This window comes from Primulina tabacum, chromosome 17, assembly GCF_025594145.1.
Source record: "Primulina tabacum isolate GXHZ01 chromosome 17, ASM2559414v2, whole genome shotgun sequence".
NCBI classification, from domain to species: domain Eukaryota; kingdom Viridiplantae; phylum Streptophyta; class Magnoliopsida; order Lamiales; family Gesneriaceae; genus Primulina; species Primulina tabacum.
The window spans coordinates 32,146,433-32,167,483 of NC_134566.1; the positions used below are offsets into that span (position 1 = coordinate 32,146,433).

A 21,051-nucleotide genomic window follows, 5' to 3' on the forward strand; every position below is an offset into this window, starting at 1 on the left:
GAAGTTGAAGGCTGATTCTGAGCGTATAATATATCTTGAGAGCTGAGTTTGGATACATTGCAAAATCCCTGTAAATGCTTCGAGAAGATGCTGCACCGGATTGGACATCGTGCGCTGCCAATGGCAACACGTTTACTCGACAGTCGCCCCATATTATGTAATTTGGTTTCTTTTTCTTTTTCGAGATCTATTGATTGAAACTTTGATAACCCACTAATATATTTTTGTCACATTTTCGAGATTTCTGAATTAAATATTAATATATCTGAAAGAATTAACATTAACATAGATAATATAATATGAACTATTCTTTTTATGAAACTTGTGAAGTATCATAAGTTGAAAATTGTTGTATTTTAGGTAATGATTAGCGTATCCAATTAACACCGTGTACATGGCAAATTCGTCTCAAGGACAAAAAATTTCTCTTGCCTCAATTTAAAATTTCTAACATATCTTCATGTTGCAGTTCAAATGAAGATGTTAAGGAGAATCGACACCAAAAATCTTAAGACAAATTTATATTCTTTGGATTCCTTTTTTTTTTTTGTTGCAACTTTGAAGATGTATAACAGTGAACATTAATGATTTCAAGTCATGTAGTCTCACGACAATGAGACAACTTGTGAGTCTCTGAATTTTAAATATCAAGTTTTGAAATTTTTTCATTATTTTTATTATTATAATCCTTAAATATGACGTTATTTCGAATTTTTTTATTGCAGAACTAAGAATATGTTAATTTTTATTCGCAATATACAAATATTGAAAATTATAAACCAGGAGAATCATGTTAAATGCATGAATATGAGTAAGTCCATTCAAGCAGTTTCTTGGCTTAAGAATTCAATACTATGTGCATTGATTTTAAGAAGATTCTTAAATTAAAGAAACAAAAAATCGGAATGAGATTCGAGATCTTAAATTTATATTATTGATTGAAAAAAGATAATCGATTATATGTCTAAAATTTTACAACATCAAATGAGAGATGCATCGAACATAAATTGTCTCAAACTTTTATTTGAAAGCTTTATTGATCCTTAAATATAACAAAATAGTATTTCATCATATTTATTGATTAGATTACAGGATACAAGATGCATATCTTGCGAAATGAAAGATGAATCTTTAATGATTCTCATGGACATAATAATGATCCATCAATTATATACAACATGTTGTATATATTGTGAAAAATAGTTGTACTCTCTGTTTTTTAATCCAGTCGAATTTTGTAAGCTATGTACGCTTAAAACTTTGAATTTGCAAGATATTAAGTCTTGAATTAAGTTTTGCAAGCTTTTACGCTTAAAAATCAAATTATGATTAGAATTTGAGATTCCAAGTTTAAAATTTTGTAAGAAAACACGCTTAAATCTAAATTTCAAGATGTTTAAAAACTTAAATTATATATCTAACTTATAATGCTTAAAATTTGAAAACTTAGAAGTTTCATTATCAATCCAACGATAAGTGAAGTAATATATTTGAAAAATACGATATAAATGTCAAATTTGAGAATAATGTGTAATGTTTGAATTATTTAAGCTATAACGATTAAGTTCAAACTTAACAAGATATAAATCTCGAATTTGGATTTATAAGTTCATATTGCTTAGAATTTGATAAAGTTATGCTTACACAAATTTGTGGGGGGAGTACTTGACAATTTTAATTGAACTACAACATTCTTCTTTATCTTTTTTCTATATAATTTAATTCTACATGCGGACAGCGCTTAAAAAATCCAAAATTTATAATATATAAACTATTGAGTTTATATTTTCTAATTTATTATCTTAAATTTGAAATTTAAAATTATATTATAGAGTTGTTTTGAATTCTTTAAGAAATTTCGCTTAAATCCAAATTTGCAATAAAATAATTTTTGGATTTGGATTTATAAGTTTCAACGCTTAAAATTCAAATTTAATAGCACTCTATACATTTCAAAGTATGTGTAACTTCAAAATGTCACAAAGTCCTATAAACAATTCGAAGTGTGGAGGTGCCGTATTTAAGGTAAAAATATAATGTTAAAATACAACATGATAGTTAAATGAATGATGGTAGGTTTGGATGTGTACGTCAAATACAGAATATCATGTTAAACTTAATATTCAATGGTGTTATCATTTTGTTTGAGTGAAATCATAAGATAACTGAATGGATCTGTTGTATAAAGTCTTGGAAGAAGATCAAATGTATAGCTTGTCAAGATGAATGATCTTTAAATATACAAAATAAAATTTTCATAGTGGTAACCTAACATTGTTGATTGGAGATCTCAAGATATTGGTTCAATGCGATAACAAAATTATGAGAATTTGAACTAACATCCGAGAATTATTCCCTTCTCATTTCTAAGACGGTGAGTGTTGTAACATACAAATGTAGTGAAGTTAAGTATTATACTTTCAATGATTCTTTTACTTGTAAAAGATAGAGTATGGTAAGATATTCTTAAAGAAAATTAACCTATGTGAGAGCGAGGATGAGTCGCTTCAAAAAAACATTTAACACGCCAAGATATGTTCCATAGCCAAAACAGAGACAACCGAAAAATCAAAAGAAAATGATATGCAAGTTATTGTGTATGTACTATTTTCTGGTTTTACACAAACTGCTAAGAATTCAAAACATTATGTTCGCTTCGTGGCCTAGTAAATCCGATAGTGTTATACTAAGGAATGTTCAAAACCAAAAGCCACATCTCCTGATGCGATGATTTTCCGAGTAAACTCTCTTTCGACATCACATGCATTCATGCATTAATTTTTTCGCGTGGGGATTGTTGGGATGTTTGATATTATTGAACATAAATTAACTAAAAGAAAAGACAAAAAAAATCGACCGGACAACGTTCAGATGTGCGCTTTAAAACTGCGAGGAAGTTCCCCAAAGAGCAAGGGAGGCGCCTTAGCACCTCCCTTGTTGCCCTGATAATTACAAAGAAGAGAGGGAAACGTTGTAGAGTTGCGAGTTTTCATGAATCTTTGTTACCAAAAAAGTGTCTTTTGGTCACATTTTCTAGATTTTTTCTTAAATATCAATACATTTGAATGAACTAACAATAAGAGAGACAAATAACACCAACTTTGAGAGAATCAACAAAAGAAGAGTATTTTGTATTAGAATGGCAGTTCCTGCTCATTGGGAGGTCCCAAATAAATGACTACTCGAATCTTTTTAAACTTCTTCTTTCTTTTTGTCAAAAGGGAGTTTGTTCATTTTCTGGTTATAAATCTTGTGATTTTGTAGTGTTACTATCACAGGTTAGAAGTGTTGTATCTTGGGAGAAGATTGTCATATCCCGTGGATACCATTTGCGAGACAAATTCGTTTTAAGGACAGATAGTATCCTCTTACTTCAACTTCAATTGCTAACATATTTTCACGAGTTTAATTATCTTTACGTTGCAATTCAAATAAAGGTATTAAAAAAATCCACACCAACAACGGGCAAAGAGTGTGCACCACTTGATTATTAAATTTACATTCTAGTTATCGTAAGAAGTAATTATATTTGTCAAAATAAATTATTCTAAATGTGTTTATTCAAAGTATTTTCAGTCAATGACCTTGTATCGAAACCGGTTCAATTTATGAGGGAAAAAATTGAACCATTGACCAAAAGTATACAACCAAACAGAGCCTTATATAAACAACACGTCTGTAATAATCAGATTCCTCTCTGTACGAACCTAAGAGGATGATCAAAACGGACCATAAAGTTCGTGTTTGGCTTTGTTCTGTTCCTCGGCTCAGAGTTTAGAGACAAATTCAACCCACGGTAGGGAACTCAGGCCCCGGATCAAATAGGAAATTTGGGAACTTTACGCACAATTCGAACTTCTGCCAATCAGGTCAAGCTCTCTCTTCATGTTTACCCTAATTTTCTTGGAAAATTCAATTCGATATATGGGTTTTACTTCCTCGGCCAAATGTGAACTGGGTCCGTATCAGGAATCAATTTTAAATTTTTATTTATAATTCTAGACTTTGTTCAAGTAGGTATTGTTTGCGTGAAATGGGTTTGAATCGATTCCGAGAATCTTGGTTTAGACATGATTTTCTTTCTTTATTTTATTGCGGTGTCGTTGTTTCAAGCTGATGTACCTGCAATGTTCGATCTAACACGGTCCCTTACGAATTGATGATGAAAGTTGAGTTTTTTGGTAGTCGTGATTGGGAATTTAATTATTATTTTCTGAACAACAAATTCCCTGTGCTTCAAGTGTTTGCGTTGATTGCGAATTGTTGATACAGTGATCCATCTCTATGATGTGTATATTTTTGTGTTTTAAGTTGCATTGTAGATGACAATTTTGCAAAATTGTGTCTTTGCGTTCGATATGATCCTGAATCTGTAGTGTGATGGCCATTGTGCATCCATTCTCGAAGTGCAGGAGATTTATTGTGAATATTGAATATATATCTTTTCTTTTGAGTTTTGACTTGGATTTGGTGAATTGGATATTGAACAGTTTAAGCTAAAATGGTGGCTAGCCACCATTTTAGTCGAGTGGACACACCCAAGCTTAAAGATTTCATATATAAAAAAATTGGGCAAAAAAGAGCGGATAACTACTTTGATCAGCTGAAGAAGTTTCTCAGCTTTAAGGTTAACAAGGCTGATTTTGATAAAAGCTGCATAGAGACAATTGGAAGAGAGAATCTGTCTCTTCATAATCGGCTCATTCAATCTATACTCCAAAATGCTTGTCATGCTAAAGTTCCTCCTCAAAAACCTCGGAAAGTTGAAGGGCTTGGAGTTAAAGTTTCCAGTGGTTACCAAAAATCTTGTTCAAAGTCTCTTTATGGTGATATGTTGCTTCAGTCTCCTCGTAAGTGTCGGTCTCCTGTTAATAGGGATCGTAAGTTTCGGGATCGGCCAAGTCCTCTTGGGCCGTTGGGTAAGAGCCCAAGTCTCACAGTTGAAGAAACAATAATGACACTAGAACAACCAAATGGGAAAGATTTGCATTCTCTCAATAGTAGGCCTTTGGTTGACGATGGGGAAGAGGTGAACCAAGTTGCAGGAAGTACAAGATTTCGAAGATGGGGTGATATCACAGCCCCTCTTGGTGTGTTTCAGATTAAGGATGCTTATCCAAATGTCCCTCTTGCTCTTAATCGTAGAAAGTTTGCAGAGACATGTCAAAGTAGTTTTGAGTTGCCCGATACTAGATCTTTATCGAGTCGTCTGCAGGAAAAGGTGGCTTCGGAGGGAGTTGGAATTTCATTAGATTGTGTTAACTTGATAAACAATAGCTTGGATGTTTTCTTGAAGAGATTGATTGAACCATGTTTGGGAGTTGCTAGATCACACTCAAATGGTCGGATGGTCTCCTCTACAAACGAAATCTTGCAAGGAAGATTCGCACCAAGACCATTATGTCCAACTTCTGCAAGCATGTTGGATTTCCGTGTTGCAATGGAGTCAAATCCTCGTATACTTGGGGATGACTGGCCTACACAACTTGAAAAGATCTGCACTTACCCCCTAGAGAAGTAAACAGTGTACCATTGACACCACTCCGACGGCTTAGTTAGGACTAGTTTTGGCTAATACATTCAGAGACGATTGAATTGCATTGTCGATTTTTAACGCAGTACCTCCAAGCATCGCTGGAGGTAAAAAAGCTCAGGATTCGAGCAAGGTCTGCCTTATCTCTGCATACAGATGTTACCGATGTCAGTTGTTAAAAAGGGAATCATTAAGCTAGGGATTTCACACATTTGACAGTGTTTAGCGTGTCTTAGTTTCTGTGGGTTTTGAGCATTGTTTTTCGAGTTACTTGTGATGTACAATAACATGTTAGTGATTTAAGATCAGCAGACACGAATTTTTGCAGAATTTTTTTTGGGATGTCATGTGTAATGCTATATTTTGTTTATTGATAATTAGACGTGGGAACATTATTATATTGTTTAATTAAAAAGAGAGGTATCAACACAGAAATGAGTTTTTGTATACACGGATGTAAATGAATCAAATCATTTGTAAGTTATCGAAGAAAGATTCGATAAAAACTCGTTTGAGCTTATTTCGTGATTTTCGTTAAGATAAACGAATCAAGCTCAAGTTTTATAATATTTGACGCGTTAGCTCGTGAACATGTTTATTTGTGACTCACAAGTCAACTTTTAGTTGAGAAATAATAGCATTGATATTTAATTTATCGATCTTACACTTTACTTAATAAAAAATATAGAAAAATCTATTAAATTTATTTATTAAAATAGAATTACAGATTTTAATAAGAATATAATATTATTCTAAATATAATTTAATTTTTAATGAATATTTTAATTTGTAAATATATTTATCAAGTTCGTTTATGCTCAATAAAAACTCGAAAATATTCGTTAAATAAAGTTGAAGTTCAGTTCGATTATAAACAAAATCAAACTAAAATATTCAAGAATTTGACTCCGCTCGACTTATTACATCTATAATTATGAATGATAGAATGTTGTTACCCGAAACATGTTTTTTTTATATAAAAAAACGAATAAAAAAACGAAAAAAGGTGCCTATCAGCCTAGGCACATTAAATTTACACACAAGATATTTTGATTTAATTAAATAATTGATAATGAAATATTAATCACTCACGTCATCTTCATTGGATGCGAATATCCGATCACTTGTAAGATTTTGAAGTGTCGTTCGTAGGTTCACAATTGTCAAACTAATATAGTTATGCTTTGATTTTTCTACTTTTGGGTCTATTTCCTAAATTTTGTTTTCCATAAGTCAAAAAGAATTATTCATATATTATTTTGTTGATGATGAATGATTTATGATCAATTAATATGCATAGATATTTTTTTTAAAATTTCAGTTAAAACAAAAATATAAGAGTATGTCTCTTGTGAGACGGTCTCACGAATCTTTAGCTGTGAGACGGGTCAATCCTACCGATATTCACAATAAAAAGTAATATTTTTAGCATAAAAAATAATATTTTTTCATGATGACCCAAATAAGAAATTCGTCAAACGAAATAGCATCCGTGAGACCGTCTCACACAAGTTTTTTCCAAAATATAATTAACTGATATCTCATTTTTTACTGACAATAAGCAAAGTGACATGAGATAAACTAGCGTTGTCGCACATTCTGTAACCTTATCGCATGGAAATTAAGATAATATCTGATACTGGACAGGACAAGGAGTTGATTCATTTCGGGTTGCGTACGTTGTTATGTTACAAGTGTTCAAGAAATTTGATGACGACTATAAATGGAAAGCCATTAAATTTGGATGTTTGGGATTTGGGTGAGTTTAGTGCCGCAAATCCCGTATGAATTTATTAAAGAAAGACAGATACTTCACTTTCCCGTTCTCTGCTCCTCCGTTATCGCTCTGCATTTCCTCGAACGTATCACCCTGGCCCAGCGGTTGTTCTATCTCTCTTTTTTCTTTTCTGGGGATTTTAGAAATTTCCAAGAAATTGTAATGCGATAAATTGTGTGCGTGTACGTTTCTCCGACGCGTTGATGTGCATAAGTTTCGATTTTTTCGTGTTGCAGGGATATTAACGGGGCGATTCAGCGGGTGTGCGTTGTTGAATTTGTATGACGAGCGCTTCGGAGTTATTCTACACCAGAAGGTCGCGTTTCGGTCGGAATTCGGATCCATTTGAGGTCGGGTCTCATTCGCCTGTTGATCGGGGCATCCGCCGCAGCCGCTGTCCACCCAACTCCCACCATCAGAGCACTAACACGCGCCGTGATAGAACCGAGCTCGACGGCTGCGATCCGCCGCGCCGTGTTCCTCATCATTCCAGGCAGCCCCATTTCCATCGCCCTTCCCATTCGCCTCAGGTGAGATTCAGCTTTTGAATTTTAAGTTCGTTTTTGAGGGACCGACTTTGTCTATTCAGCATGTTATGCATTGGGAGATATTTGAGTTTATGAAGATTTTTTGCAAGTCTCTTTCGTTTTTATGATAAACAAGTTAAGATGGGTATTTTGGTTATAAATGATATCCCCTTTTTCCGTTGATTAAAGTGGGCAAAATCTGCCCCAGTTGGCTTTAAGTCAGCTCGTAGCTTCAATATTGAGGCCTGTCCTTTGGTTTGATTCTAAATAGAAATAATGCTCTCTTCATATTATTGATTTACTATCTTTACCATTTTAAAGAAATCAAATCTCCTGCAACACCCTTCTCGAGTTCGATCTGAAAGAAAGTTCTTTCATCAAGCTTCATAGAATAGAAATTGGTGAGCTAAAGTTTGAGTTTCTGAATGTCTTCACAGTAATTTAAATACATTATTGAAAGTTCATAACTTGAGTTCGATCACACCCGAAACTGAAACTAAAATACTGTAGTTTGACTCAAGTAGGTACTTGGGCTTGTGTGAACTTTATTCGAGCTTGCTAAAAAATGAGTGTTTTGACCTAGGGATTCACCAGCAGTTTGATTCGATTGCAACCCAATTTCCGATATTGTCAACCTGAAGTATATTATGTGCCTTTTGCTGATTAACTTTGATTATGAGGTCCGAAGTTGCTTTTTGTTTCTGTAAGCCTAATGTATTCACGGTTGTAACTCATGAGATAAAAAAAACGATTTATCATGTATGAGCCAAGCCACGAAAATGGATTTGGTAATTTGGCTGCTTAAGTAGCAAGAAAAGTTATATTATAATGTCTCATGTTATTTGATCCTTTCGAAATTTAAGTTCGAATCATTAACTATATCAGGAAACTGAAACTTTGGTGCTCGAGGTCTAGTTTTATGGGGTTTCACTGACATTTGCGCTTTCTTTACTAATTATTCAAGAGGAAAGTCCGTCCGGATCAGTCCTTTCTGCTGTTCTCAGTTTTTCTCCTTGAATTGCTCAGGATCGTGAGTTTATTAGGCCTGAACATGGTGGCCATCAATTTGCTTCGGGAAATGCTATACATTCTGGAAATCAAAGCAATGGGCTAGATAGGGTGCAATTCAGTGGGAATGACAGGCTCCCTGGAGCTGTGCTTCTTGCTAGAGAGAGGCTTGTACACAGGTTGAGAGGTGTCGCTCATCCCGGTAGCAGGTATATGGGTCCCATCAAACACCGCCCAACCCCAACCCCAAGAGCTTTCAGATAGTAGGGACATGCATAATTTGGTTTGCATGATCAGAAATGGCATGAGTAAATATTTTTACTATGATTTGAAATTATATTGGTTATTCAGTTGCTACCTCGGAGAGAATCCATTATTAGTTCCAACAAACCATATCAAAATATGAATTATAAGAGATCATTTTTTTATTTTTCCAGCTCTGTGTTTCTTGTTATCGAGTAGCCATGGCCCTGCCCTCGTCTATTCTTTGTCTTCTTCCTGTTCGACTGTTTTCCACTTCTTCCATACTTTTTACCTCGTTCTTTGTCCTTGATGTTACATCACCATTTAGAATAATTCCTCTCAGTGTCCCAACTAGGGGTGCATTCAAGCTGGTTGAATTCACGTAGCTCTTTAGTGGTCGAGATTGACTTCAACCAAGCAAATATTTCTCAATTCAAGCTTTACTCGAGTAATTATTGAGTAACTCGAGCTTGTGTCGCTTAATTATTCTATAACTGGAATTTTATGATCAAATTTAAAGCTAAACAGTAATTTAAATAACATGTTAAAAAATTATTATTTGAGCTCAAATACTCAATGGGGGATTGAGCCTAAGATAATAAAGCTCGTGGTAGACTCAAGAGGGAGCTTGAGGTACTCGATCTTGATTTGGATTCGGTTAGAAGCAAATTCAAGCTGAGCTTAGAGCGGGTAGAAGTAACTTCAAGCTGAGCTTAGAGCGGGTAGATAACGAGCTTCTCAACTTGCTTGCCTCCCTCAGATGCGTCTTAATTTCTTTTCTCTGTGGCAGCACTTGCATCCACGTGCAGGAATGTGGTGGCACTATCATTTATGCTTATGTTCTTGTTAGCTAAAAGTTAGTATACTGCTAAATGCTTTCAGAAATTGACCAAAATTTCTAATCAAAATTAAATTTTTTGTGTTATATTTCGCTTATGGTTCTCTATGTGATTTGTTTAATATTGATCTCTCAAGTCTGAGTTCTTCAATATGCACTTAATTTCATTCCTGTAAATCCTTTGATCAACTGCTGTCTGTAGATGACTCGATTTTATGACTTTTTGGATTTGTCTCTCCGTATTTGTGGCGATAGGATAACTTGTAACTCTTGTATTTGTAGGCAGAGAAATCAAACTTCCCAAATTGACCACCGTAGTGAAACGGTGATTGGCGATGTGCTCAGACTCATTGATGCTGGATATGGGGAAACGGATGTATCCGGAGACTGGCTAGACACGATGACCTCTGTAACTGATTCCATCAGCCGACTAACGAGCAAAAAACCCCCAGGACTCACACAAGAAGCACTGGACAGTTTGTGCATTGAGGTGTTCGGAGTGCTAGAGGAAGGAAACAAAGAAGACACATCAAGAGAAATAATGGAATGCAGCATATGCCTAGAGAGTTTCTTGGAGGGAGATGAGCTGATACGCCTGCCTTGTGCTCATAGGTATCATGTTTGCTGCTTGGATCCATGGGTCCGAATCTGTGGGGAGTGCCCATATTGCCGTAGGGGCATTGTTGTAAATGTGGATGGAGTCGAAGAGAGTCGACTACGTCCGATGTGAGCAGTGAGTAGAAAGTTTACAGTTACTTGGCAGTTTTCTCGGAAGATAAGTCTTTGACATCGAGTGTCGTTCGGGACGTATGTTTCAAACAATAAAAATATGTTGACATGCATCTCCCACGATCTAACCTAAGTGAAACAAGAAATTAAATAGTTCGCAATTTTCAAATAACTAAATAATTGTATGGAAGTTAATTGTTCGTTTGTTTAGAATCCTATATTCCTGTTAAAATCCAAATCTAGCATGAAATATTAGAAAATGGTTGCAATATGGCCCCATTTCGAAGTCATCCCTTGAACTAAATTGCATGGAAATTTGACTGTAATTATCTGGAGACTTCAAATGTTTGATTCATTCAAAGTCAAGTCACTCGTTGCCCACTTTGTCTAATGCTAGTTATGTGACAAGTGTGTGTTTTTTTTTTTTTAATGACGTGAAACTCTCATTTGTTACGTGCATATTGAGTAAATCTTTGAGAAACGCAATAGTCTACAAATCATGTTAGTCAGATAAATCATAGTGGACAAATCATGTGTGACAAGCTCGTTTAAGAATGTGTTGACAGAGGAAATCAAACTCTTAAGTATTAGTCAAACAATAACTTACATCATTAATTAGATCACTCCGTGGAAGTTTTTTTTTTTTTTTCCTTCTAGGACGTTGTGAGTCCATTGAAGTTATTCTCAACAATTATGAGATTCCTAACTTTTTTTTTATATGTTGTTGTAATGAATTTCAAATATTCGATCTATGTTATAGAATTCGATCATTTTAAATTATACAACAACTTAAATTTCTTGTTGTTACAACTTTTAACCAAGATTATTTTTGGTTTTAACAGTATGTCACCAAATAATTTTTTTGCTACTCATAATATATGATTGTGTTAATATCAGTTATTGAATAAGTATTTTTATATTATAAAATCTATAACTTATGGTGACAATATAATTAGATTCTTATAATAATAAATTATAAAAAAATCAAAACATCATGTTATAATAGATTTTCTAATCGTGAGAAACAATAATCATTATTCCTCAATAATATAGGTATGGAACTCGGATCGAACTAACAACAATTTGGTTCGCAGTAAGAGTTAGGAACCAAAACCGCAAATCATCATAAAACGAAAACAAACCAATTCAAAACCACATACTTTGAAATCATTGTGATGGTTAGGCCATTCACTTATTCGAAGGATGAAACACTCATCTGACACTAATATATCAAAATTATTATGAAATATCGAGTTCGAGACTCAATTATGTAATAAACTTTTCTGAAAAGACGCTCTTATATCTACCGATGATAACCCCTCAATTACGCATTACCGCTGTCGCAACTCTTACCAAACACCAACGGGCCACCACTATAAATTTTGCATCACCAGATTAGGCCAAGTCAATATCTAAGATAAAGAAGCACCAACTTACCATTATTTTTTCCCTTTACGTGTTTGAAAGGTTATGCATCTAAAATAAAATGTATTTTAAGAGTTTCTCACAATTTTAAAACATAGCAATCATATACTTAGATATACATTATTTTTATGTGTAAAATTAAAGAGTAAATCTCTTATGAGATGGTCTCATGAATTTTTATCCGTGAGACGGGTCAATCCTACCGATATTCACAATAAAAAGTGATACTCTTAGTATAAAAAATAATAATTTTTATAGATGATCCACGTAAGATATCCGTATCACAATACACGACTCGTGATCCGCAATTTTGACAAATAATGTTTATCATATAAAAAAAATATTCCATAAATTGTTTTTTATGTTTATTTTTATTTTTTAATTTTTTGGAGAATTCAAAGTATACAACGCGTTTATAAACCCCAAAGCAGAATTAAGCATTCGGCGTTCCCACTTCTTCTTCAAAAACCTCTCCACCTCAGACGTAAAACCTCTCGCAAAACCGTACCTCGAAAGCCTCAAACTGCAACCAGAAAAGAATCGGAAACACGTCCCAATTCGAAAGGAAATACGCGATTACGCTATATGAGGTTACTTGATCATTGCCTCGGGCGTCAAAATGGCGACGAATTGATGTGGAAAATGGAATTGAAGCCGCACGCCACCGGGGACTTCTCGATGGCGATGGTTCAGGCGAATTCCAACCTTGAAGATCAAAGTCAGGTTTTTACGTCCCCTTCTGCGACTTATATTGGTGTTTACGACGGTCATGGGGGATATGAGGCCTCCCGCTTTGTCAACCGCTACCTCTTCCCTTATATACGCAGTAATGTTCTTTTCTTTGAAATTTCCCTTCGCAGTATGCTCTTTATCGTGAATTTTTCTGGATGTTTTTTGATGATTTAATATGGTCTCTATGATTTAGCGTTGGCAAAATTAAACATAAATTTTGATATTCCTTCCTCGGTCCGACCTAGTATAGATGCATGTTTCGCTTATTTGCTCACATAGTTCTCTTTCTTTAATGTTCCAACTTTTGATATATTCTCAACCATTAATTTTTTGTTTGCTCCAAAATTCAGAAATTTAGTTTTATTTTGCAGAATTTGCTAAGGAACTGGGGGGATTATCACCAGATGCTATAAAGAAGGCTTTTAATGAAACGGAAGAGGATTTTACTCGGTTAGTAAAGAGATCAATGTCTATGAGACCCCAGATAACTTTGGTAGGATCATGTTGCCTAGTCGGAGTAATTTCAAATGGTGAGTTATATGTAGCAAACTTAGGTGATTCAAGAGCGGTTCTCGGCAAAAGAGGTTCTATTCAGGGGAGGAATTCTGTTATGGCGGAAAGATTGACGATAGATCATAATGTTTCCTATGAAACCGTCAGGAAGGAGGTTGAAGAGCTTCACCCAGATGATTCGCCTGTAGTGATTAATTGCCGCGGTGTTTGGAGAATCAAGGGCATTATTCAGGTAATCAATTTGTGAATCAATTTCTTCATTGAAAGGTACATTGAATTTTTGATGTATTGACGATTCAACCTCACTTTTGACATATGCCACCTTAGAATCTAGATCGGTGGCCTTAACAGCGTTGAGTTAATGATTCCTTGATGACTTTTCTCAGTGTATTTCTCAGTTCATATATTAAGTTGATTTCAAATAGATAATATCTACCATTGGCTGTCATCCAACTTTTATCGGTGATGATTGATGGAACAACGGACCTTTGATCATCCGAGGCTTCTTGTTTATAGCTGTATTCATTTTTGAAACAAGCTGCTAACTTATATTTCTTGTGACTTGAAATATCTTTTTCCGAAAACTTATGGCACAACTTTTCTCTAAACATCCATGTAGCACGAATACTCGTAATTTTTTTTCTTTTGAAGTATGGACACGGATACGAAACGTCGATATGCGTGTCGGATACGGTAAAATCCATATCGTTGACTTTTTGTACGTTTGATCGGTCAGTTATGTCTTGGACACGGCTAGATACACCATGAACACGGCGAGGATACGTTTTCTGGATACATTTCGTTTTTTTTATTTTTCTTTTTAAATCACTCGTCTGAAGTTATATTTTAATATTTATATATATTTTAATAATTGCAGTATCTCAGCCATATTGTGTGTAATATTTTCAAAATTTACAGATAATACGATACTTGTAAGTTGTACCCGTATCAACATAGCTAAACATGAGTTAATTGATGGAGTAGTTTTTTCTTTGCTTCTCTCCTAATTGGTGGACTAGTGTTTTATTTGCTTCTCTTGATTATTCATGGCAATAGTTCTGATGTTAATGAGATTTTGATTGATGAACTGGTTCTTCTGATGAGTCGAATCAGTCACTGTGCATTGGCTGATTCTACATTTTTCTTTTTTATCTATGGATTATGATTTATGAAAAGCAGCATGTAAGGCACACCATCGAGTTTTTTCTGAAGGATTATTATATATTGGCTACTGTTCCAAGAATCACATGCTCTGCCTCTTGCCTGTCTCATGTAGCTGAAGTCAAAGTACTGTGCCTTCCGCCACATGAGATGCACATGAAGACTTAGTAAAGCAAAGCTTTGTGATTCCGGTGAATATAAAGTGTTTTACCTTTCTGTTTGCCCAACCTGAAGATCACGAATAACCATATTTACTCAAAGGTCTTCAAGCTTTTAGGTTCTATTTTTTGTTTCTTCACGTTTAAGTTAGAAGTCTGCATGGTGATTTAATGAGAATTGTGGTCTGCTCACTTTTCCCCATTCTTGTTTATCTGTTATTACATACACCATTGACGAGAAAACACTAATAATTTTATTTGTAACAATCAGGTGTCAAGATCCATAGGCGATGTTTATTTAAAGAAACCCGACTTTTACAGAGACCCAAATTTCCTACAATATGGAAGCTACATTCCCATGAAGCAACCATTGTTGACAGCTGAACCTTCCATTGTGACTAGAAACCTTAAGCCACAGGATTTGTTTGTAATATTTGCCTCTGATGGTCTCTGGGAACACCTCAGTGATGAAACAGCTGTGGAAATAGTATCAAAAAGTCCAAGATCTGTAAGTCGTTTCCTTCCTAAACGTTGTAAATTTCTGATAGCTGTCTGTAAACGTACAATTGAGGTCTTGCATTTTTTGTAATTCAATCAAGCGCCATGTTCTCTTGGGCGACCAACATGGAATAATTCTCGTTCATTCGCCTTGTGATTTGCATTGTTTTGGTCTTATTGTTCTCCATGAGTGCTCATACATATACTGAATTCTTGCTTGGATTATTATCATGATAAGGTTGCATCTGCATGCTTGATTGAATCCCAACTAGAAGTCTGTCTATTCTTTCTTATAACGTCCTCTATGTGGTATGACAATCGAAACACAGTGTTGTACAATTAATCATAGGTTTTGCCACATCGACAAGCTATCTTTTGTACAAAAGTTTTGAACTGTCATATTGCATTATTACCCATACTCTGTACTTCAATGAGTTAGGCTGTATGCTTGTCCCTTTTCTTTTCAATTTTGGTCGAGATTTCACTCTTGTCGTGGTCCATGAATCATTTGATCGATTCTTAAATGAGCTACCTGACTTATCTTGTGGTGAATGTTTTTGCAGGGAATAGCCAAGAGATTAGTAGTAGCTGCACTTCAAGCTGCTTCCAAAAAGAAAGAAATGAGGTATAAAGCCATTCAGAAGATCGAGAGGGGAACCAGACGACATTTCCACGACGACATAACTGTTATAGTTGTTTATCTCGATCATCAAAACCCTTCAAATATTAATAATAGACAAGGTTCTTTTGGCTGCGTGATGTCTCCCATTGACATATATTCTTTTAACTCAAACGAAGTAGTAGAGAATTCAGGCGACAAGGTTTTTCCCAACGAGGAATTCCTATCAAGGGTTGCCCATTGACCGTGCCTTCTTAGCCTGATAGGCTGGTAGTTGAATATGTAATGGAACTTTTTGTGTACATTTCGGCTTGTATATTGAGGTAGTTTTGGCATTAAATTGCACGTTCTTTTTGTTATTTGGTCATCAATTTCGTCTTGTTTTTGCCAAAAGAGTCTGGTAGTTGAACAAATTTCTGGGTTGGTTCACAAATTTTGGTTTTTTATGGTTTCATCTAAAACTTTTTAGGTTGCTTATATATAAAAAGATTTAAATTTAAAAAAAAAATATTAGAGGGAATATCATTATTATTTGACATTCATTGTCAAGTTGATTCTCTTAAACATATCAATTAATTTGTTATCATGAATATGTAACATTACCACCGTAGAAAAATATCATATGATCAAATAATACAAGTAGAATATAGTATTAATCTGAATGTTCATGGCCAAAATATTTTTGTAGTAAATTAATTATTAATTAATATTAATATTCACAAAGTGTCTCACTTCATAAAGATAATTGCACGCACACACTACATGTTGGTTTAGTAGCATCGGCCTCGACAAATGAATCAAGCTAGTCGAATGACTTCGTCTTCCTTTCTACCGTCCTGCTCTCATCTCAGATGGACAGTCAAGTAGACTGCTTTCCTTATCTCTTGTATTTTATTGTCTAAAATAGTTGGTTTTCCTTCCTCTAATTATTCGTTGAAAATTCGATCCAAAATCAAGTTTTGCATGTGTTTATTCTATATATATAATTATATATTATATTCATTTAGAATTAAAATATAACGTAAATAGAGCTTTTTGAGCTCGGATTTAGTAACAAAATATATTCTTTGAGTCGAGCTCAAATTTGAAAATTAATATTTAATTGAAAACTTTTTTCGAGTCGAGCTATTATTTGAGATGTCTTGTATTTGAAATCGTCATGAACATTTTGACCCCAATTAATTTTTAAAAAATAAAAAGTATATGTATATTTTATTTGTGTGTGTTTTTTTAAAGCTCGAACATACCTTCCCGCTCCGACATTAAGGAACAGACACAAAACAGAAACAAATTGTGTGACCTCCTTCTTCAGTATTCCGCACTCGAAAGCTTTGCTTTGTAAATTGGTGGCAGAATTGGTGTGGAAGGATATCGAGTTCCATCTCACGGATCTATTCCATTTAATTCACAATAATAATGCCAATATCTTTTTCGAATCTCCACACTCATCTTCCTGTGTTTTGGATTCTCCGTTGGGTTTATCAAATTTTGACGACGCTGATGGAAAATGGGAACAGTGATCGATGATCAGCTGGCTGTGTAGCTATCACTCCTTTTTGCAACTCGAGTGTTGGGATTGTCTTTAATTTCGAGAGAGCGACGAGGATTGTTGATCAAAGGGGTGTCAAGAGGATCTTCGGGGAGCCCAGTGGTCGCTTCATTTTTCAGGTATCTATATTACTTTATTTGTTTTGTTTCACTGATTTCGATTAAGTTGGGTATCGTGAAAAGCGTAATACAAGGCTTTCGGATTTCTTCAAATTCTGTTCAACAGGTTGTGGGAGAATCTCGGAGAAAGGAGGACTATCTGTGCTATGGAGAACACTATTGTGCTTGTTATTCCTTCTTCTATGACGCGGTGAATCGAGGGGAATGTAAACATCAACTTGCAGCAGGAATTGCAACCTCGACTGGAGCATGCGTCGACGCTAAAGTGTGTGATGAGGAATTAGCCTTGCTACGGTCCAAGGTTTAACATCGCAAGCCCGATTGAACCGAAGAAAGTTTCCATTATCACGAAACAACAGGTATTTTGTTGTGAATCTTGTGACTTCAAGATGTGTCGATTTATAATTTGATGAGCTACCAAAATCGTACAACGATCTTGAATTATCCACTATCTATGAAGTGCTACATTTACATACCTACTTGCTCGGAAAACACTATACATACAGTATATTTTAGTTTTCCATGCTCCCACCTTTGAATCTGTCAAGAATTGGTACCATTTTTTCGAGCCATTGCGTACGCATTCACTTCAACTTCAATCTTTCTGATAATCTATGTTCTTCCTCGGTAGAAACATGAGGATTGAGTGTCCGAAGATTACTGACAAAGGTTATAGCCTCATCCCTTCGGCTACGCTTACAGTACCAATCTATGATAGAATTATAGGTGCTCTCATTTGGTTTGCACTTCTGCTTGATCATGTACCGGATCACATCAATAGCCTCAACAAACATTGCCTCGGCTGCATAACTTGAAACAAAGGTATTGTATGTGATAACATCGGGAATGAGACCAGATTCCCTCATTTCAAGAAAAACCCGTGATGCATCTCTCATTCTCCCATTCCTGCAATATGCATATATTACTGTATTATATGAAATGATATCCGGTTTCATTCCTTTTGACAACATATCCCTTAGTATTTCTTCAGATCTCACAAAATTTACGGAACGGCTATACATGTATATCAAGCTGTTGTATGTTGTCAAGCTATGTGTGAACCCTCTTGTCTCCATAAAGCTCAAAATTTCGTTTGCCTTATCAATCATTTGCCTCCTGCCATATATGGAAACCATGGAATTTAATGTGGTGATATCTGGAGAAAAACCTCTGTTTCTAAGCTCTAGAAAAGCTTGCTCAGTTTCCTTCAACAGGTCACTCTTGCTATATACTAGAACGAGAGTTTTCAAGAGCACAGCATGAGGTTCAATTGCACCCGCACGTATGTCTTTGGCAAGATCATGTACCTTCTCAATTTCTTTCCCATTAGCGTAAGCATGTAGCAAAGAACTATAAGTCAGCTCGTTAGGTTTGCACCGCCCATCTTTCATTTCAGCAAAGACCTTTTCAGATTGTTTCCACAGTCCTCCCCGAGCCAGAGCTGCCAAAACGGCATTATAAGTGGAAAGATCAGGAGTGACCCCTGCTTCTAACATTTGCTTGTAGATAGCCATGGCCTGGTCGAAGGATCCACACCTACTGTAAGCACTGATCAAGGCGTTAAAAGTGTCCCTCTCGGCCACAAAACCTGATCTTTTCATCTCTTTGAACACCCCTGACACTTCGGTATCCATCCCATTCTGCCCAAACACGGCCAAAAGGGTGTTCCATGTAACAATATCCGCGGTACATCCACATTCCTTTATATCATCAAAAATATTCATCATTTCCTTAAATTTTCCTCGGTTTCCATACATTTTAATCAGTGCATTGAATGTGCATATATTTGGGTTACAGCCTGAACTCCGCATCTCCTCAAACACCCTAAATGCTGACTCGTCCTTCCCCGCCTTCTCAAATCCTGACAATAGAGTAGTATATGTGAACACATCTGGTATAATCCCTTTCTCGAGCATCTGGGCTTTTAGCTCCATCGCCTCCTCCAACAAACCATCCCTAGAATAAGCAGAAATGAGAGAATTGTACGTCACAATGCTAGGGAAAAGCCCATTAAATTCCATCTCCCTCAGAATTTCCATTGCCAACTTAGGTCTCCTGGATTTCCCGTAAACATCAAGTAGTGTATTATATGTAACTTTATCTGGCATATATCCAGCCAATTTCATCTCCTCAAAAATCCCTTTTGCTTCCTCGTACAAAGATCCTCGTCTACAACAACTTATGATAGTGTTGTATGTATAAGCATCAGGAACAACACCTGAACTCTTCATTCCTTCAAAAACCGCAGAGATCTTATTCCAAGGCATGCCCATTTTCCCATATACATTCAAAATCACATTATATGTAATTAAAGTAGGTTTGCAGCCTTCCTCCTCCATTTTCTTGAAAACCATCACGGCTTCCCTATACCTACCATTCCTTGCATAAACCGATATCATAGATGTATAAGCATAAACATCGACTCCAAATCCATCTTTCTGCAATTTTTGAAGCAAAGAAGCCGCTTCAGAAGCCCGACCCACTTTGCCTAACGTACAAATGATCACAGCCACAACAGACCCTTTTATCAAATCTTTCGAACCACAACGTTTCTTAATCCACTCAAAAACACTTAAAGCCATATCACATTTTCTATAATGCCCCAATGCCTTAATTATACACAAAACATCAGCCGAAAAACCTCCCATAAACACTTCCGAAAATTCATTATGTCGATTATGAGAATCAAACAAAGGAACCAACACCTCGTCAAGGTTTTCAATGTTAAATCCATCGTCAGTAAGGGATTGAAGTGTGAGCTCACCTTGAGGGGATAGGTGGTGGTGGAGCCAGGGTTTTCCCTTGTTCGCGTCGCGGTGTTTGCCAATGCGATGTCGTGTTCTGGGGACGGAGGAAGGCAGGCTCAGAGAATTTGTGGGTACGGGGGAAGTGGAGGAGGTTGAGGGGTTCTGGTGGAGCAATTCTGGGAGAAGAGGGGTCAACTTCGGCGGAGAGTTTGAGGGTACGACGGCGGAGGAGTGGGGGTGGGAATCGTTGAAGAAGGGTTTTGGCGGTGGTGGGTTTGGGAGGAGGAGGGGGAGAGCTATTTTTTCTGCCATTGGTGCACCAGGAGGCACGGGTGGAGCTTTTGTACTCTCATATGCTACAAAAACATATCTTTGATTGGGAAAAAAAAAAAACAAAGTAATTTGGCTCTTTTTGGAAATTAAATAAATGGTTGTTTTAAAAAATAGTTCAAAAAATAAAAATTGAAGTTGGAAAAGTTACTTGACAAAAGATTACGAGTAGGTCTTTTGTGAATCGATCTTACGAATCTTTATCTACGAGACATGTCAACTCTACCGATATTCACAATAAAAAAATAATACTCTTAACATAAAAAGTAATATTTTTCATGGATGATCAAAATAAGAGATATGTCTCACAAATACAGCCGGTGAGACCGTTTCATGCAAATTTGTGCCAAAGATTATTCACAATTACATATATTTTATTTATTCAGATTAAATTAAGTAAAAATTTGACTGAAAAATTATAAAATATCTTTAGAGTTTTTTTGCCAAAAACAACTAAACTGTCAAAAAATTTTATTTGACATTAATGATCTCTTTCACCAACTCCTATAGTGAAAATAAATATATATTACATACATTAAAATAAA

The 21,051-nt window shown here is 35.5% G+C and overlaps 4 protein-coding genes across 4 annotated transcripts; 3 read left to right on the forward strand and 1 right to left on the reverse strand.

Moving 5' to 3' along the window:
• Positions 1-3,642: 3,642 nt before the first annotated feature.
• Positions 3,643-5,940, forward strand: LOC142531489 (uncharacterized). Its single transcript, XM_075637638.1, has 2 exons — positions 3,643-3,869; positions 4,491-5,940. The coding sequence occupies exon 2, from the start codon at positions 4,502-4,504 to the stop codon at positions 5,519-5,521; it is 1,020 nt and encodes a 339-aa protein (XP_075493753.1). The 5' UTR covers positions 3,643-3,869; positions 4,491-4,501; the 3' UTR covers positions 5,522-5,940.
• Positions 5,941-7,192: 1,252 nt separating this feature from the next.
• Positions 7,193-10,768, forward strand: LOC142531475 (putative E3 ubiquitin-protein ligase RHY1A). Its single transcript, XM_075637604.1, has 4 exons — positions 7,193-7,414; positions 7,547-7,840; positions 8,864-9,054; positions 10,209-10,768. The coding sequence occupies exons 2-4, from the start codon at positions 7,592-7,594 to the stop codon at positions 10,654-10,656; spliced, it is 888 nt and encodes a 295-aa protein (XP_075493719.1). The 5' UTR covers positions 7,193-7,414; positions 7,547-7,591; the 3' UTR covers positions 10,657-10,768.
• A 1,767-nt stretch (positions 10,769-12,535) lies between these two features.
• LOC142531488 (putative protein phosphatase 2C 63) lies at positions 12,536-16,120 on the forward strand. The gene is made up of 4 exons (XM_075637637.1): positions 12,536-12,906; positions 13,184-13,557; positions 14,916-15,152; positions 15,706-16,120. Exons 1-4 carry the CDS (start codon positions 12,666-12,668, stop codon positions 16,003-16,005), a joined length of 1,152 nt encoding a protein of 383 aa, XP_075493752.1. The 5' UTR covers positions 12,536-12,665; the 3' UTR covers positions 16,006-16,120.
• Positions 16,121-17,854: 1,734 nt separating this feature from the next.
• Positions 17,855-20,535, reverse strand: LOC142530961 (uncharacterized). Its single transcript, XM_075636911.1, has one exon. It carries the CDS (start codon positions 20,486-20,488, stop codon positions 18,014-18,016), a length of 2,475 nt encoding a protein of 824 aa, XP_075493026.1. The 5' UTR covers positions 20,489-20,535; the 3' UTR covers positions 17,855-18,013.
• Between the last annotated feature and the right edge of the window lie 516 nt (positions 20,536-21,051).

What these genes read in the sequence shown, in the direction of transcription:
- LOC142531489 (XM_075637638.1), top strand. Translation starts at nt 4,502, where the DNA reads ATGGTGGCTAGCCACCATTTTAGTCGAGTGGACACACCCAAGCTTAAA.
- LOC142531475 (XM_075637604.1), top strand. Translation starts at nt 7,592, where the DNA reads ATGACGAGCGCTTCGGAGTTATTCTACACCAGAAGGTCGCGTTTCGGT. An exon ending in GCCCTTCCCATTCGCCTCAG is followed by an intron (nt 7,841 to 8,863) that starts GTGAGATTCAGC and finishes TGAATTGCTCAG; the next exon opens with GATCGTGAGTTTATTAGGCC. An exon ending in GTCGCTCATCCCGGTAGCAG is followed by an intron (nt 9,055 to 10,208) that starts GTATATGGGTCC and finishes TTGTATTTGTAG; the next exon opens with GCAGAGAAATCAAACTTCCC.
- LOC142531488 (XM_075637637.1), top strand. Translation starts at nt 12,666, where the DNA reads ATGAGGTTACTTGATCATTGCCTCGGGCGTCAAAATGGCGACGAATTG. An exon ending in GAATCAAGGGCATTATTCAG is followed by an intron (nt 13,558 to 14,915) that starts GTAATCAATTTG and finishes TGTAACAATCAG; the next exon opens with GTGTCAAGATCCATAGGCGA. An exon ending in TATCAAAAAGTCCAAGATCT is followed by an intron (nt 15,153 to 15,705) that starts GTAAGTCGTTTC and finishes ATGTTTTTGCAG; the next exon opens with GGAATAGCCAAGAGATTAGT.
- LOC142530961 (XM_075636911.1), bottom strand. Translation starts at nt 20,488, where the DNA reads ATGGCAGAAAAAATAGCTCTCCCCCTCCTCCTCCCAAACCCACCACCG.